This window comes from Pholcus phalangioides, unplaced genomic scaffold (assembly GCF_987345545.1).
Source record: "Pholcus phalangioides strain wild (caught in Gottingen) unplaced genomic scaffold, Ppha-v1.0 ptg000028l_1, whole genome shotgun sequence".
NCBI classification, from domain to species: domain Eukaryota; kingdom Metazoa; phylum Arthropoda; class Arachnida; order Araneae; family Pholcidae; genus Pholcus; species Pholcus phalangioides.
The window spans coordinates 6,228,390-6,247,753 of record NW_028301618.1 but is presented as its reverse complement, the minus strand read 5'-3'; the positions used below and the strand labels follow the sequence as shown (position 1 = coordinate 6,247,753).

The 19,364-nt window shown below is 34.9% G+C and overlaps 1 protein-coding gene across 2 annotated transcripts in view; it reads left to right on the top strand.

Annotated features, from left to right (window-relative positions):
- MED14 (mediator complex subunit 14) overlaps positions 1-19,364 on the top strand; it is a 63,410-nt gene that overhangs the window by 20,070 nt on the left and 23,976 nt on the right. For both annotated transcript variants that reach the window (XM_089252317.1, XM_089252318.1), the window contains exons 6-17: positions 23-152; positions 1,919-1,959; positions 5,676-5,763; positions 6,132-6,239; positions 7,315-7,358; positions 10,413-10,501; positions 12,107-12,245; positions 13,108-13,219; positions 14,309-14,434; positions 15,746-15,824; positions 18,326-18,485; positions 18,625-18,841. In XM_089252317.1, coding sequence (XP_089108443.1) covers positions 23-152; positions 1,919-1,959; positions 5,676-5,763; positions 6,132-6,239; positions 7,315-7,358; positions 10,413-10,501; positions 12,107-12,245; positions 13,108-13,219; positions 14,309-14,434; positions 15,746-15,824; positions 18,326-18,485; positions 18,625-18,841 — 1,333 coding nt within the window. The remainder of the gene's footprint in view (positions 1-22; positions 153-1,918; positions 1,960-5,675; positions 5,764-6,131; positions 6,240-7,314; positions 7,359-10,412; positions 10,502-12,106; positions 12,246-13,107; positions 13,220-14,308; positions 14,435-15,745; positions 15,825-18,325; positions 18,486-18,624; positions 18,842-19,364) is intronic.

The window sequence follows — 19,364 nt, the reverse complement described above, 5'->3', positions numbered from 1 at the left end:
AATTACCCAATCAATTTTTCAGGACAGAATAGTTCCACCTGATCCCATCACTCCCACGGAGAGAAAAGCTACACTTCTGCGACTAAACCAAATCATCCAGTACAGACTTGTATCCTCTGAGTTACCTGCTCAGATGAGGAATCTTGTGATTGGTAAGTACATTTGGATAAACGTCTGTGAGCTTATTCCATTATTGAAGTCACCCTGATTGTAAATGTGATTCTTAATTTGAAGTAAAACCAATATCCTTATTCAAGGTATACATTGATCAGTTTAGATCTGACGGACAATGTAGACATGATTTTCCCATCTACATTGAATAAAAAGAAAACATATATATATATTTTTAATTTCTTTTACATGGAATTATTGAATTTCTCAATGCAGCTATCATCTTATGTACACACAGGTCTTGAAAAATTCTATTTGCACCAGGGTATGAAAAAAATCATGATTTTTTAAAATTTAAATCAGGTTTTTTTTATTTAAATTAACTGACCACATATTAATTAAAACAAATCATGTTAATCATTAAGAATGAATATTTTCATATCACCCACCTGCTTTTCTCTCCTAATCGCTGAAATTTAATTAAGCATGGAATAAATTACAGTCGAAAAATACGAACACAGAAAATCTCGTTTATGTAACATGAGACGTCATTGAGCCCAAATTAACTTCATGGATTAACTTTTTTTTTTTATAGAGAAAAGTGCTTTCATTCATGAGCCCTCCCCCCCCCCCCCACATTAAAGTGAATGAGTGCTGGCAACTCAGTATCACACATATGGTGTAGACATCTCAATTCACTCGATGCACAACCAAAAGGCCATTCAGCATCAACTAAATAAAACAAATTCTATTGGCAAGATTGTTTCTTGCACAATTAATGGATGTGTTTCTGACTTGTATGATGTTGTTTAATAGTTTACACATTCTTATTCTTTCACAGGTTTAATGGGTTTTAATTAAAAAATGAGCAAACTCAAAATTTTAATACGAAAAGTAAAGTAAAAAACCCAATGATATATATATTTATGTTGGTACGGCATCTATTATTATTTTGAATCAGCAATTAGGGCATAGAATTCATGGCTTTATGTAATAAGTTATTCTTCTGGGGTTTTTAATTTGTGGAACCCTAGTTTCACATTGTAATGCATTGAAAATAGTTAGTGCAGTTTAACCAAGTTGAATTCCCTATATTTTTCTGCAATTTTTCCCTGCACAAAATCTAGAAATGGAGCAGTTTTATTTCTGCACTGTATCTAAGGATTAAATTCAAGTTTATATTACCCCAAAGATCTTCTATACTTCTCTTTTAATCACAAACTTGACCACATATCAGTAACATGCATACCATACCAGGTTACTTTTACTTCAATATCATTGAAGTTATGTAAAGAAAAAACAAAATTTTAATTTTTTGATTTAAATCAATGATTTAAAAAAAATCAAGCTAATTTAAATCAACGTAACCTGATTTGCACCATTGAAAAAGAAGTACAAAGAAGCTGTTTCAGTGATGCTGTAAAATTGTTAAATTGATGCTTATGTTCTCACCACATCTGTACATTTGATCATACAATGAAACTTCTCTGACTTGAGTTTCTTATTTCTGAGAGTAATATCAATTTCTGTAAGCACTTTGAGACATCAAAGTTCAACCGTACTCCCCAGTTGCTCACTCCTATACTCCCAGCACAGATCTGCAGAACAAATTTTGTTACCAATAGTTGCTTAGCGCTTTCATTCAGTACTGCAATAAATGTAAAATGTAATCTTGTATGTATCTAACTAATCTTGTATTGTAATCTAACTTACAATAAATGCAATCTTGAATAATTATATTGGCAAAAATTTCATTGTGTATGTATGGTTGGGATGCTTATTTATGTAAATGCTTTGTCTGTTTCAGAAAATGGCAGAGTAACATTTCATGTCGAGCATGAATTTGAAGTAAGTACTCATTTGATTCTTTTCTGTCTCTCTATATGTAAGGATAAGTATCTGTTGACAAGTTTGATCCTCCAGTTGTATATTGAAATAAGAATGAAAAAAATGGGAGGGGGCTGAAGAAACTCTGCCATTCATTCAGAATGGCATACTCAAAAATTTTTTTGAGACAAGTGATCGTCATGCCCTCCAACTAATTAAATACAAGAGATTATTTTTGCTGCTGTGTGGGTGCTGTGATGGCTCTCCATTGCTAAAAGCCTAATGTTTCCAGGGGTCTGTCTATCCAGCTGAAATTTGGGTTTGTTTTCTGAACACCTCACAAAAATTCTGGATGATGATGATGATGATAATAATAATAATAATAATAATAATAATAATAAAAAAAAAAATATATATATATATATATATATATATATATATATTATTGAATCCTAAAAATAATGAAACCATAAATTTGACATGTTATTTCTCTTTAGTGATAAATTATTTTGATTGTAAAATTTCCATAAAATCACTTCACAAAATTAATGACAATTTTCATAAAAATAAGAAATTTTCACAAAAACAAGATCATATTTAAAAAAATGGGTGGGCATACCCCTGGTTTCATCTCTACTGACAGCACAGTGGCTTCTAGAGTTCGCCAGGCAGACTATATCAAACACAAAAAATCACTACAAATGCAGGAGTCCATACACCTGCCATTTTCACTTCTAATTTTGGAGATATACAGCAGCACTTGTGTTGCATACAACTTGCATATCCATGAAAATGCTAGGGAACACACATATAAAGGTCATTGGATAAAGTTTAAAAAAAATGTATTACTTTTTTCAGTTAAAATTCTTTTTCATTTTTATAAAGTGAGTGGCATATGTAAAAGGTTTTGAATCCATGTGTCATCCGCAATCAAAAATCCATGCCAAAAGCCTTTACAATTGCAAGTGATTATAGACAAGCTTTCTTTTGGAATATCTTTTCCACGTTATTTTTTAAAAATGACTGTCAGTGATCATGCACCCATTTTCAACACAGTTTTTCTATTTCTGATTTCTCATGGAAAATGTGAACCCATCACTGTTGCCAACATTACAAAAGTTAATCAGTTAGAATCTGTGACACACAACTGAAATCATGATTGCAAACTAGAAATTTCTTCTGCTATTATTACAGTCAGCCCCCCATATTTGCAGGGGTTACGTTCTGGGAGTGACCGCGAATACGGAAATCCGCAAATAACAGAAACCATAGGTTTTTTTTATTGTATATCTCGTTTATTGAACATCATGAGAAAGAGCAGGGTGACGCAGAGGTAGAAGGGAAAGTAAAAGGGGGGTGCAGCAATTGTTGGCGATTTTTTCTGAAAGGATGTTGGGATTTTTATGTTTGTCGTGTTTTCTTCTTCATATCATCAAGTATGTTGGAGTATGTTGACATGGCTTCCTCTATTAATTTTTCTACATGTGAAGAACGTGAAATAGAGGGATCTATGTTATGAAAATAGTCTATTGCTGATTTGAGCTTGCAATCCCCTTCCGCTATGTTACTTGTGATGAACTTCTACTTCTTTATCTGGTGCTGCTTCAGTTTCAGGACCAGTCAACTGCATTAACTCCTCCTCGGTCAACCCAATATCAAAAGAACTTTGAGAATAGCATGTATTCACTATCAAGGTACTGTACCTCCTGACTTCCAGAACGAAAAACTGTTTAAACCAATCCAGGAAAATTGTTTTCATAGCCCATTGTTCATCCAAAATACTGGGAGCTTTGGCTTATCCTTCCCTTCAATGCTCACGGATTCAAAGATTTTAAAATTATGGTGGGCTTTATCATGTACCCATTCGCATTTGCTCAAAACAACATAGTAAGTCTATCTCTGCTTGCCTTAGAACCAGGAGCTCGCTGTTTTTCTCTTGCTTAACTTCTTTGCGGCGTTTTCTTCCAAAATAGTGTAGTTTCGTCAGCGTTGAACACCTGCTGATGTGCATAACCCTTCTCTTCAATAATTTTCTACAAATTCTTTCGAAATTTTCTAGCTGCCTCCTGATCGGCAGAGGCTTGATCGCCAGTGCTTTTTACATTGTGCAATCCGAATCATTTCTTAAACCTATGAAACAACCTTTACTTGCATAAAATTCTGAAGAAATAGACGTTTCACCAGTCCTTTCCTTATGGAAGAATAAAATTTTTCCCCTTTTCTGTTATAATATTACAACCAATTGGAATACATTTTTGTGTCAGTCTTGTACCCAAAAAAAAAAACATTTTCTGTACGTGAAACACATGGATCCCATAGGCGCTGCAAAGTTTTGACTGCTACGGGTGAAGCTACGGCTACCGCTGAACGAATTTCAGATTCTTTTTTCCTGATATATCTCACCGTAGATTTGTTTATTCCGTAATGGCGGACCACGTCAATACCTGCAAACATAGTCAATATATCCAATTTTTCTTGTCAAGTTTTCACTTTTATTTACCTTTTCAAAGCATTATCAGTAGCATTTAGAAGAATGAGCCATCCTAAACAAGCACAACTCAAATTTTGTAAACAAAACACGTGAACGATGATTGCTGAGTATTGTCAAAAAAATTTTCCAATAAAGAAAAAAAAACCCGCGAATATGGAAACCACGAATACGGGCGGCGAATACTAGAAGCTCAGGTGTACAAATTTTAACTTTTTTTTTATCAGCTGGTTGGATACCTTACTTTGTTATGTTTTTCAGTTGCGTTATTGCATTTGCTCCTTATTGAAACATGTTACAAAGCATTTTAGAAAAGTAACTTCCATAGAGTAACATGGATAGCATAAAAATTCAATTTTCATTTCCCCCTTTTTTTTCCCAAGGACATTGCACATTCGTGCTTGTAGCCTGAAGAGGCGATATATAGTGGTGGCCTCTAACTGAATCAACCCAATGCTGTTCTTCATTTTTGTTGGGCATTTCACTGCATTTGAATGATCAAAAAACAGCCTTCAATGGTGGTGCAGAGTCCCCCTGAATTAACTCAACTTTACTCTTTTTTAAAGTAAAAATGTATTTTCATTCTGCCGAATTTTCTTTCTTTTCCATTTCCGTTCTAACTTGCTAAAATGAACTTTGAACTACTCTAAAAAAATTAAACCACAAATTTCTGTTCTGAAATATTTTGTGACATGTTTTTAGCAACGATTCCTTCCAATGAGTTAAATACCTGACTAAAAGAAAAATGGAATGACCTCTTGTACATACACTTCTCAGGATATCACAGGTTTGTCTGAGGAATGTTTAAGAGGTGCATTTGCAGTTTAGTAGGGTAGAAATTTATCCCCTACACACATGTGGTATTATGTGCAGCATTTCTCCCCTTGAATCAACATTTGATATTTCTTAAAGAATACAAGAGAATATGAAAGGCAGATGGCAGCATTAGCAGAACACAAAACAAGTCCAACCCTGACAACATAAATATGTTAGGCTACACATGCACGCAGAACACATATTCTGACATGTACCAATTCGTTAGAAGCTCTGCAGAGGAATGTTTGCAAGGTACATTTATGGTTGAGTAGTAGAAGCACATCATTGATATCAGCAGTTTGCAATCCTTGACATGAAATTTATATTTAATTATATATTATTTTGAGGAATTTTTGTTATATTTATGTTTTCGTTTTGAATGATTTTTTACTGTATTAATTAATGGGAATTCAACTTCTGATTTGTTTTTTAGGTGTCCCTTACTTTGATGGGTGATGGTGCACATGTTCCGTGGAGACTTCTGGAAATCGATATCCTAGTAGAAGACAAGGAAACTGGAGGTTAGAACTATATATTTTCCTTGCATTAATTTCTGGTTTTTGCATGGGAAATGCTATCCTTTGCTGGCTGTGTTTTGAACTGAAATCTCTATCTTTTATTGTTGTATTTTGGATGTTTCTATCATATAAAAAAAAAAATGCAATTGTTTTAGGCCTATCATTGTCGTTTCTATTCGGCATATTTACAAATTCTAAAATTTGATATTCAATCAAAAAGACAGACATGTTTTTGAGACAAATATACACATTTACATTTTGTGAATATTCATCTCAAAAACAAGCCTTACTGGTTTTTTTTTTTTTTTTGAATCAAATCAAAAGTTTCTTTCCTTTCTTTAACATCTAAAATTTTAAATTTTTTCCTGTAGCTGGCAAACCACTGGTACATACTTTGCAAGTTAATTATGTCCATCAGCTGATCCAAACAAGATTGGTTGATAATCCAAGACCTTTGTATGATCTGTACATCTGTTTACGTATCCTTTTTTTTCCTGCTGTAAATCATATTTTGCTGAATGTTTTTATGTGATACACATAGATTGATTCAGTGATTACAAATATCTAAAAGTTTAATGAGTTGTCCCTGACATTGTTTGGAAAAATTGGAAAGTGAATGAGTTGCAGTTACAAAATACTTTGCAAGGATCTGGGTTCGAACGCCACTGTTGCAATAGTGGTGGTCAGCTGAAGTTGGTTTTCTGTGGTTTCCAACTTCGAGGTGCGAATATGAGCCAATCTCCCCGTTAAAAAGTCTCGCCACAGAGAGCAGCAGGCCTACAACAATACAATTATTCAATCATTACACTTCACTCATAGTTAGAAAAATTGATGGTTTATGGAGACATTACACACAACAAGCATTACACTGAAGTAAACTTCACGTCAGGTTCACTACACATACACATTCCAACATGTACCAGTTCGGTAGAAGTTCTGCAGAGGAATATAGATAAGGTGCATGTCTGGTTCAGTAGTAGTAGTTACAAAATATTTATCTCAATTTTATATAAAAAAAGAAAAAAAAAGCTAATGTTCAGCAGTTTCATTTATTTGGGAAACCATCTCAGACAGCCAGCCTATAAAATAATTTACTGAGAATCTGAATCTTTCGGGAATAGGGCATTATCACTGACTAGGCAGATGCAGTGGGGGAAGGATCAGTAAAAATTGTATAATTGGCATAGTTTGAACATCTGCCTTCCTCTTCCTTTATACAAACCCTCAGTGATTCCCCCCTTTCAAGGTATCAGATTATAACTAAAATTGACAGATTTAGGAGCAAATTTTCCTATCTCAGTGTCTGTCAAACTATCAAGTCTGTTTCCCTATGCCTCAGAGAAGTGAAATGTTTCTTTTAAGAATGGGATGAATAGTGATTTGGCTGAATACAGAATATTCGGCTAATGTCGTGGTCGAATACAAAATATTCATCCCATCTCAAGTTTCTTTTAGAAGTCTTGTGGTGGGAGGACTTATTACAGAAAATAAATTTTTAATCTTCAGTATTACCTTTTTCTATGAACTTGTTCCAACTTAACTTTGAACTCGCAGATTCGTTCTGCCAGAGTTTGCAGCTTGAAGTTCTTCATTCCCAAGTGAGTATTCAAATTTATTTCAATTTTTTTTAATGATGGGATGAGAATTTGTGCACAATTGATGATTTTATTAAATATCATTCTCAAATCTAAAGTGATTGTATATGTATGGTGTAAGTAAAGGACGCCATGTCACACAAGGGAAATTTTACAGGAGAACCATTTATCAATCTGTTTAGTATGTTTTTCTGTGGAACTCGCTTTGTTTTATGAAGTGGATATCTCTGTTGTTTATTGAAATAGGACTTAGTATCTTATACCTCTACGTGTAGTGTAATGAAAGTATTGCAAGTTAATAGTGTTATTCCAATTGACAAAAATGGAAATAGTGCCCTATACCTCTGGTATATATACAGATATAATATATCTTTAGATTTAGAGCAGAAGGGGGTTATGAAACACTTATAATTAAGATTACACTTATACCCGTTATGCTTTAGATCCTTCATATAATCATTGAGACTCATATTCAGGCGATAAGATCGCCTGAAGTACCGAAGGATGTTTTGAGGTGTTGCAAGTTCAATACCCAGTTTGTCCTAGTCAGAAACTTTTCTGATGCAGGGAGACAACAGAAACATGACTATAGAAAAGGATTGCTACTGCAGGGAGTGTTTGACAGAGCCTGGGTGTCACACAGTTTTTCCAGCTCTCATGTGCAGAAAATGACTGGTGCAACAAAAATGATTAAATCAATTATATTGCCTCTCATACTGTTCTGAATGTTAACAAGCTTGAAATTTTAGTTATTCACATCTTGAATTCTGAATCACATTTATCAATATCAAGAAAATTCATCATTTATTGGGGACTTTCCACAGTATTGAATTTAATTTAACTATGTACAGTGAAATCTGTTGAAAACTCTCTGCACAAGAGGAAAAACTTGTATTTAAAAGAATCAAAACATAGTCAATCGAACATTAGTGTTTTGATGTGTATCTTCACAAAACAGAAACCTGTTTGAAATAGCATATTATTTGGATCTGTTGATGTTCCATTTCATACATGTACCACCAGCATTATCCAAAAAAATAATTTTGAAGAGTAATTTTACTGCTTTTCAAAATTTTAAAAGGTAGTTTTGTAAGTTGAGGGGCACTCTTTTAATGAAAAAAAGAGAAAAATGACTCTGAAAAAAAAAATTACCTAAAATTTGAAAGATTAAAATTGAAGTTTGATGCGTGAATCACATATTTAGATGCATATTGGTAAACACTGGGTTCCACTGTATTTGTTTTTGTAGTTCAATGTTAATCCAGAAATTCATCCTGGATTAAAGGTATATTATAATGTCATATCTTGTCTCATACAGTCTGATAGTACAAGTTTGGCCTCACATACTTCCTTTCTTGAATTTTGTAACCAGAATTTTCTAAATCCTTTTTGGTCGTCACAAAATAAATCAAGACCAACGATTTTACTATATTTTTCTGCATATCATTATAGATTATATCTTAATGAAGCGTCAAATTTTCTGAATCAAACTTCTAAAGCTATGTATTATCTACAGCCTTTTTTTTTGAGAGGTTAGAAGAGAACTATATATATATATATATTTGAAAATTTATGCAAAATTTTTTTTTTAATATTAATAGATTACATATGTACTGTTATTAGTGGAAACTCAAGTCTATTTCAGCTGGAATAACTCAAGAAGCATTGGTTATATAAGCATACTTTCAATTAGAAAATTATTCAAATAATGCGCCCATTTTAGGTGCGTCATTTATTTTACCAAGGACTGGAAATGCATGAAGATATAAAATTTAGTTTTTTTTATACGATCGTCCATTTTCTTACATCCAATTATGAGGTTGTTTCTCTGTCTCTCGTGTGTTCGGCAAGAAGGAAAAAAATATGTATTTATAAGTGCAGTAGTAGTTGAGCTATTCAAATTGAAAGTAACTGAAAGTGAGTAAAAGAGCAACCCGTAAAGCATAAAACAAGCTTGTCCCTTGATATATGCTATTCTTTCCCTTATTTCTAAAAAAATTTTGAATTCAAATATCTTAGCTGATATTGCATTTGAAAACAAGAAATTTATTTTTGTTCGGGTCAGGAGAGACAATTTTGTAATTGAAAGTTAGTGCTATAGGACAGAATGACTGTATAAAAAATTAAATTTTCTGTCTCGGTTTACATACAGTCCTTAGTAAAATAAATGACGTCTGACAATTGACACATTATTTGAAAATGTTTTCTGATTGAAAGTATGTTTCTATAACTAATGTTTCATGAGTTATTTGAGCTGAAACAGACTCAAGTTTTCGCCCTGTAGCAAATGTAGGTCATGCCAGTAGGAAAATCTGAATGTTTATTTAAAAATATGACAGATAATCTCTCTTTATTCCTCAAGATTTAATTTTTGATTAATGAAATATGCAGAATGAAAAACTTGAGGTACCCAGTGCGGTTGTGATTGGCTTCCACTTGCTCATAGCTTCATGGTGTTCGTATGGTGAAAGATCTTTATTTGGTGCTAATAACATATTCCCCTGCATTAGCCGGCATGCAGTACAGTGCTTTCCCAGCATGCTGGTCTCCCTTGCTGTTGTAGGGTGAAAACAATTATTTTATTCCAATCTGCGTGTTTATTCAGTTCTTGATTAAAAGATATATTTGTCTTTTAAATGTATTCTCTCTGTCATCTCCATTGAACCTCCCTTTTCCCGGCATGCCGGGAACCAGACTCCACCATTTAAAAACCTGGTGTCCCCGAGTTATGTGGCATGCTGGCTAATGCAATGAAATACAGTAACATATGAATTTTTTAAATGCATTTTTCGCAAAAATATTTTGCTAGTAACTATGAATTATTTGCATGTCAAGGTACTACTAAAAACTACCTCATTAAAAAGGGGAAAGGTTTTGTCCCAAACTCAAAGTTTGTTTGTACTTGGTGGTGTGTGTATGTGTATATAAATATGAAGCAAATATGGTGCATGTATACACAGTCAATTTTATTTAAAGCAAAAAGGTGTTAAAATAAACTTGGTTGTGCATTGAAATTTTCATGTCAATTATATTATTCATTTAAAATGAATCATTTAGGTGCTGAGACTGTGCCGAGACAGATTGGAAGGATACATCCATGTTGAAGAATATATTGCTGGCAGCCGGTTGGTTGTGTCATACTGGAGGTTCGTGTTTTTTCCCCTAATGATTTTATGGAATTTCGTATCAGTATCTTCTCTGCATATCGTTATGCTTTAACAATTGATAAAACATGCCTTGAAATGATAAGAAAGATAACCTAAGGGACAATGACAAGCTGTCAACATAAATGTGTAGGGTATCATCTTAAAACATTATGTGCCCGTAGGTGAAGTAATCGCCTCTTACCCATTTGCATCATTAGCTCCAAATAAGTTTATTGTTCCTATCAGCACATGTTGACTATAGAAACAGATTTTTTATGTGCTGTATAAACAGGTTAATCCTTACTCAGTGACAAGGCACACTTATCATTTGAAGATTGTTTTGCTTTTAGATGCAAATGCATTGAAAGTCTTTTCCAATTTGTGTTAATTGTATTGCAAGATTATCATGAAACCTAAGTATTAACATTCTCTTCAAGCTCTCATATTATATATTCTTCGCATGAACATGGCCATGCATGGTTGAAATGCTTCCCCTGCTGGTCTGTATAGCATATTGCCTTACCGCTCATAGAAAAAAGAGATTCATGCAAGGTGGAAAGTCATAGGGAATATTGTCAAGTTACTCAGGCTTTCTCAACAAGGCTTCATGTTGGGAAAACCTAAAAGCACAGTGACCACTTTCTGGCAGTGCTAGGAAAGTTTACCTATCATGTTAATAAAAACTGTGAATTTCTTTAAAAAAAAATTTTCTATTTTTTAGGTTAATCCTTACTCAGTGACAAGGCACACTTATCATTTGAAGATTGTTTTGCTTTTAGATGCAAATGCATTGAAAGTCTTTTCCAATTTGTGTTAATTGTATTGCAAGATTATCATGAAACCTAAGTATTAACATTCTCTTCAAGCTCTCATATTATATATTCTTCGCATGAACATGGCCATGCATGGTTGAAATGCTTCCCCTGCTGGTCTGTATAGCATATTGCCTTACCGCTCATAGAAAAAAGAGATTCATGCAAGGTGGAAAGTCATAGGGAATATTGTCAAGTTACTCAGGCTTTCTCAACAAGGCTTCATGTTGGGAAAACCTAAAAGCACAGTGACCACTTTCTGGCAGTGCTAGGAAAGTTTACCTATCATGTTAATAAAAACTGTGAATTTCTTTAAAAAAAAATTTTCTATTTTTTAGTCAGAAAATTGTTTTCAAAATATTATCTTTAAAAAAAAAAAAAAAAAAAATAGGAAGTGAACAAAAACAATAATACAAAGTACTCTAAAAGACCCACACATGATTTAGGTCCCATTGATAGAACCATACAGATGTTCAAACTACTGAATGATAGAAAATTGACCATGTTTTTCCTCAAGATGACAAATAAAACCAAAATTACTTTCTGCAATTATTCCAATTTACCCATTGGGGACGGAAGATATTGGCCAATTATTATTGAATTCCTGTACAATTCTTATTGCCATGATAGGGCAAATTTTTCAGGCTAATACTGCTACTGTTATTTCAATTTTTTGCAACTATTTGATTCATTCAGGTCTTTAATTTAAGAATATGGCCTGATTGGATCAATAATGCTGAATATAAAACTACAAAACCTGATGCATCAATGCTCTCATTTTTTATAATTTCAGGAAACAGATGCGAATCGACAACAGGCCTTACCTCCTCCTCGTCCAAATGGATCCCAATGATCCAAGCAAACCATTGCAGGTTTCTCATGTGCCTCATCTGAACAGCAAAGATACTGAATTGACTGACCAAGCTATAAAAGTAATTAGTTTTGTGCATACATTTCAAGAAGGAAGATGAATACCTTCCTGATTTATACCTGTTCAGCCCAGATAAGGCCCTGTCACTGTCCTGTTTGAGATATAAGCCCTTTACCCGGTTAGGTTGAGCAATGCTGGGTAGGCACCTGTTACATCTGGTGACTATCGTTGCTTCTTGTGTATACTTATTTGAAGACCATCATTTTCATTAGAACATTGTGGTTTTCTTATTACAACAATGACAAAAATTTTCCCTAAAAATTAGGGTGCAATCTTCATATTATTACTGAAAGTGTTAGCATATAATTATTAGAAAGTATTACAGAAAATTTTATTTCCACGACAACCAAGAGTCCACATAAAGGTGGATGTGTATTAAGATTGAATGGACATGTTTTTTTACAGAAGTGCACAACTTTTTCAGTCTGTGGGCCAGATACAAGAGATGGGTATTGCTCGCAGGCTACAAACTAACATACATATAGTTTGTGAACATTAAAATTTTTAGGAGCACCTTTCAAGATCCGGAGGATGTTCTCCCCATGTTTATTACACGTTAAAGATGTACTGGGAGTACTGCAACATTTCATTATTTCATGAGGTGGGAAATTTATTTCGGTTGCCAATTGTTGTATTACCGATATAACCATTTCATTAATCTTATAGCATTGTGCTATATGAGCAATTTGTAGTTTTATTCAATATAACTAATTTTGTGTTTTATTCAATATAACTAATTTTGTGTTTTATTCAATATAACTAATTTTGTGTTTTATTCAATATAACTAATTTTGTGTTTTATTCAATATAACTAATTTTGTGTTTTATTCAATATAACTAATTTTGTGTTTTATTCATTACAGTCTGATTTTCTGTCGATTGAAAAACTATTGATACACACCGTTCATGTTCGAACAAAACATAAACTAGCTGAGTTGTGCGATTCTTTGAAGCCATATCTCTCACTTCCTGAGTGTGAGTATAAATACTTTTTACCTTTTTTAAAACTTTATTATTGTTTCTCTCTGAATATGTTGTTCTTGTTATATTGAAAGGAGTACGGTGACAAGCTCATGATCCAAGCTGACAACAGAGCATGGCGATAGAGCATATAACACGTGACTAATATAGGTACATGGAAAAACCTGAAACACATTAGAACCTCTCAATAATGGACACCCATAGGACAAAGTTTTTTCCACCAACAAGGGTGTGTCTGTCAATGGATAGTAAAATACGTCTAGGCCCATCAACATAATTCAAAAAAGTGTCCATTAATGGGGGCATCGGCTAACAGGGTGTTCGTTGATGAGAGGCATCCGCTAACAGGAAGTGTCTGGTATGGACAGTTTCACCGTATGAGGAATTTATGAAATTTGGGAGGGGAGTATCCCTCAAGTAAAGGCTAGCATTCATTAATATTGAGAAGTTTCATGCCAATGGTGGTAATGAGCAGTATTCATTGGTGGTGACTTAGTTTTTACATGGCTCACAAAAATAATCCAGGGCAGACTATGATCAGCTAGTGGAAAAATTTTCGACAATGAGCATCAAATAAAAAATGATATTGTTTAGGGCCTTCTCACAGAAAGAGCTTATTTAATGGAAGCTGGAGACTGGAGAGGTTATATTGTGTATTGTTACCAGGCTAGGATGAGGCCACAATAAAATGAATGCATACTATCAGTTATGTATGTGTATTGTATGATGGTCTTATCCTGGAGCAGCCAGGACCTTAAGCAGGTTCCCCCTCCCTACTCAGTATAAGTTAGGTTTGAACCCTGTCAGACCCTTTACCCCTTGTGGAAACTACCATGACTGTAGATAAGCTATTAGGTTTTTGTGGACTTTTTTGAAGTTATGAAATCACTTAAAGTGATATTGTTCTTATTGCTTAGCATTACATTGTATTATTTTTCTGATTTCAGTTTCACATTGATATGAAACTGATGCATATTAATATTGATCATATCAGTATGAAATTTTGAGATTCTACTGCTGCTCTCAGAGTAAGCACATAATGTTCATACATTAGTATCTCTCTAATGTTTGTTTATGATGTAGGTACGATATCTGGTTCCCCCGCTGTGTTACATATCCCAGTTCTACAGCCCTGTATGATATCTGAAGAGCTTCTGATCACTGTTGATACTCACACTGGTTCATATTTAGCTCATGTACCACAATTTGGTAAGTACTGGATCTTTGTAGCTTTTATGGTGATGTTTTTATAGTTTAAAAAAATTTCATTCATACATAATTGTTATTACTTCCCTTAAATTTGAACATTGTAATAATCTAGAAATTTTAGCTAAGCACATACAAAACCGGCACTTGCGAGGTGGGGAAGGGGGGGGGGCCTTGAGCTGCAGGCATCTTTTAAGGATAACATAGTTATAAAATCATTACTTATATGATGGAGAGGAGGTGTTGACATTGTTGAACCTTTCTTCCTTCACAGACAAAAATCCTACTTAGGACGTTCTTGGCATATTAGATACCATCATGATAAACCTCTGTAAGAAAGAGCTGGCTGTAAATTCTCTTAGGGTGATCGCCATTAATTATTAATATAGATATGTCTTTTCCTGAAGATGTATTTGAAAGAGAGGTAACAATTGGGAAATGTGACCCCTCGAGATACACCTCAGAATTTTACCTATGTCGCTTCCCGAAAGCAGCATGTACCAAGAACTCTGGGGTATATCACAGAACAGTCAGTTTTATCCTGCTGCTGCAAAACAATCTTTGGAAGAATTTTAGGAAAAGAAAAAAAAACTCCCCTTGTGTTTTCTTGACTATGAATGGAATTTTCACTGCAGAAAATTTTCAATCAGCTGAGAGCTAGTTATAGAATGGTGCATAGTAAATATTAATATACATATTTAATTTATAAACAATTCTATTTTCATCTTACATGTTATTAACTTTTGGTGTTGGAAACCAGCTAGGTCAATTTTTACCCGGTTGCATCCCCCAGGAACAAGCAAATTTCTACTTCAAGCCCTTTGTTGGCATAGAAGTACCTTTTCTTTATCTTTTTTCTTCTTCAGATATATATATTTAATTCTCAAGATATTTGCTCTCATTGGAAATTTTTCAATACAAAATAGATTTAGCCTTTATTTCTGATAAAGAAAAAAGGCTCTACTCTAATTTGAAAAATGTATCCATGTCGCAACACATGCTGAATGCACGATCAGATAATGTTTATACAGTGGTTTCTTAAGTTATGAAGTTATGACCACTGAATCTTGCAAGTGAGCGGAGTTATAAGCCAAAATGCTTCAAATTGCAAAGAAACACTTGGCTTGCCAGTTTGAAAAGCCAAAGTCAATAGCATCATCAAAGCATACTGGGTCTTGCATTTGTTTATTTCTATATTTATATAAAAATGATCTTCACCCTCACTGTCGTTGTTTCCTCGAATTATTGAAAATATAAATTTTATTATTGCTTAGAATTTTTTTTTTTTTAAATGTTGGCTTTCATCAATTTCAGAGCCACCAATGTTGGAAGATGTGGAAGAAGCTTTAAATAAAGATTTGTCAAAAATCGGTCCTCTTATTTCTGAATTGAGGTAGAGCAGTTTTTTTGCATTTAATCCATTTTTTTCTTTTTGATAAGTGAGTGGATATATTTGTATGGGGAAGGGGGTAATAATCTTTTGCCTGATATCTATGCATGTAAAATTGATGGATTTTTTGTCTGTGTGTATATTCTATATACAGATCTGCAATTTTAGACAGATCATTGCCAAACTTTGCATATATACCAAATAGGACCCGACTTGAATGATAGGCTATTTTAAAAGTTTGTCAAAGCTCTGCAAATGCCAAAATGGGCAAAAAACTCTCGAGCAACAATGGTTCTTCAGCCTCGACAATGACTTTGGAATGTTTACTTTGGTGACCCTGGTTCCCAAACAATGCATTGCAGACCCTTTTGCAATGGTTTTTGTTACTAATTTTACTTTTATGCTTCCAGTATATGAAGAAAACCCAGGCAACACAGGATTGTTGCTAGTAATCAATAAAGAAGAAAACTTTGCACAAATGATGCTGCTTCTTTGAAAAACTCTTTCTATCGTAGAAAAAAACCACAGAAAACCAACTTCAGCCGACCACCACTGTGGCGACAGTCGGGTTCGAATCCGGGACCTCGCGACGGGAGTCCGTCATTATGACCACTTGACCACCACAGTGGCTGGTATTCAAACTACAGTTTTTGTCTTTGGGCATCATTTTGACCAACCTTGCCGTAGCAGGGATATCATTAATATCACATTATTTTCTCCAAGTGGCTCTCTTGTAATCTCTGATGGCTTTATTTTATATTCCTTCTGCTTACCCCTTTTTTTTAGCTCTTTTGCTTCTTCCCTGATCTATACCAGTATATACACCAAAGTTGGCCCGTTTGATTGCTTCTGCACACTCCTGTCCAACCTCAAAGATCCATCTTACGGAGTGTGGCTCCACAGATTTCTGTAGCACCCTCCGCTCTAGGCTGTAATGGTTGATACGCCTCAGCAAAGTCACAGGCTCTGTGGTGTACGTATCCTTTGTTTTGAAGATGACGTTGACGGGCTATGGCCACTTGTCACTCAAGACACTGAGTGCCTCGCTACTCAAAACTTTCCTATTACCATGGAAGGTGGTTTTCACCCATTCCTCTGTTTCAGCATCATCATAGTAGAACATCAGTGCTCCGCCAGTTAGGGCTGAACCCTGAATCTTATGTAGATGACCTTCTATAGGAATCAGATCAGTCTTCTCAAGGATGTCTTGCTGAATGAGATCTACGTTCTTTTTATTTAGCTTTTGTGAGGGAAATGCTTCCCCTACAACTGTCATTTTGGTGCTTTGGACCACTTGGGCAAATGTCTTAGGACAAGACTCCGTCTTTGGCTTCTTTGCAGTGGCCACTGCTTGTGCGGTAGATGAGGCATCTGCTCCAGGTCGTTTTGCTCCACCACCAGTCTTCACATCTTCATCAGTAGCTGTCAGCTGGCTCTCAGCCTTCTTTTTCAGAAGACAGTGTTGATTGCATCTCTGCGTTTTGGTGAGGACAACCTGCATCCCAACTATTGGTTCAGTGTGCTGCTGCTGACTTGTGCCTGCAACTCCACTTAACGGTGAAACATACATGGCATAATCATTTTTCAAAATTGTTATCACCATACATGGTTACCATAGAATTTCAATCTTTATGACCAGTCATCAAATACATTAAGTGATATAAAGTACGAAAGCCTGGATAACCAAGCGGAGATCGAGATGTTGTTCGGAAAGAAAATTCACATTCCTCTGTGGGGAATCGAACCACCAACCTCTCACTGTCCGGGCGAGTGTTCTAACCATTGAACTACAGAGGACAGACATTTTCAATCATTATAGCATATGTATGAATGCTGAACGGGACTGTGCATGGACAGCGCAGTCCCGTTCAGCATATCCGTATGAAAAGCGGAGAGTGACATCGTTTCTCTCTACATTAAGTGATGTTTTCGCTGCATGAAACAGGACTGTCCGCACTGTTATGATGGTTCCCACACACTATGATCAAATTTATAGCTACTGAGGGCTATAATTTGAGTTTGGGATTGCCGGCAATCTGGCTAGCTGGAGAGATGAAGTCAAACACATTGATTTGAGGTCACTTCTGCATAGACATGTCTCATATGACTTTAGTGCCTCTCCAAGCAGGCAGCAAATTTTGCTGAAAACTTCATGTGTTTTTTTTAATAATATATTGCCCAAATGTATATATGTGAGTTTCAGCAATGTGTCTCTAAAATGGTTTTGCTTTCTTTCTCACAGAAATTGTGTTAATATACATTATCTCATTGCAACACATTTCTGTGAGCATGGTTTGAGTGACACTGAAGTAACAGTTTGTCTTGAATCGTTGGGGGGGGGGGGGGGGGTAATGAGATTGAAGAATGAAGAGCACAGTTTGGCCACTCTGGGTGCAAAAATAGAAGAGCTCCATTTCTAGACATTGCTATGTTTCTGCTGATTATGTTATGAACTATTACTCTTCTTACTGCATTCTTTAAGAACTTGACATTGTGGATTTCAGGTATTGGATTACATTGAGGCGTTGTGAGAAAACCATCCAGCACCTGCCGGCTCTACCCAGTGAACAGTTACCACTCCTCATACCCGATGGGCATGAACTCAACGAGTTTGGGAAGCATAAACTTTTCATCAAACTATGCAAGCACCAGAATTACTATGTGGTAAGGAGGAGCAGCTACTGAAAGAAATTATTTTTACTTTCAACACCAAAATGGCTGACATATATTGAGTCATATTTTTGACACTTATGTAATGTACTGACTTCCTCAATTTCTTTTTTATTTTTCCCATCTTATTCAGGTTGTTCGACTTGGTGAAAATCCAAAAAATGCTTGTGAGATAAAGAACTCCTATTATCTCATGGTTGTTAAACCCCAGCCATTGGAAGAAGAGAAACCTGAGATCAAAGAAGAAAGTACATTAGAGACTGAACTTCCAAAAACGTACCTGAAAATAATGAACTTTTTGTTGTTGGACACCTTTGGTATTGTCCATGGCCCATGTACAAAGATAGAAGGTGAGTTTATAAATCAAACACTCATTTCGTGTCTTCTAATTGAGTGCAAAAATGGATTTGAAGAAAGGCTTTCACATAAAATGTCATGATGGAAAGAATGTTCGTGGTTGAAGAGCGGTGATCCATTTTAATTGGAAAATTCCTAGATGTTTTATCTGCAACTGTGAGAGACATTTTCAATTAATAGTTTGCGCAACAAAAAATTCTGACTGAAATCTTTCTTTTATTGCAATCTTTCTTCAACCTTACTCAATGCAAAAGCTTGCCATGCTTCATTTAGTTTGAAGCCTTTTTTTTGTGGTTGAAATTATTCTGATGTTTATAGATGGTAAAAATGTTAAATGCAACTCAAATTGGGTCCTCCTATAAATACCAATACAGATTCAGTCTAGCCCAGGTCGATAAGATACTCGCCTAAAGTACCAAAGGATGTTTAGAGGTGTGGCGAGTTTGATACCCGGTTTGTCTTTGTCAGAAAACTTTCCTGACACAGGAGTACAACAGAAACGGCGACATGACCACA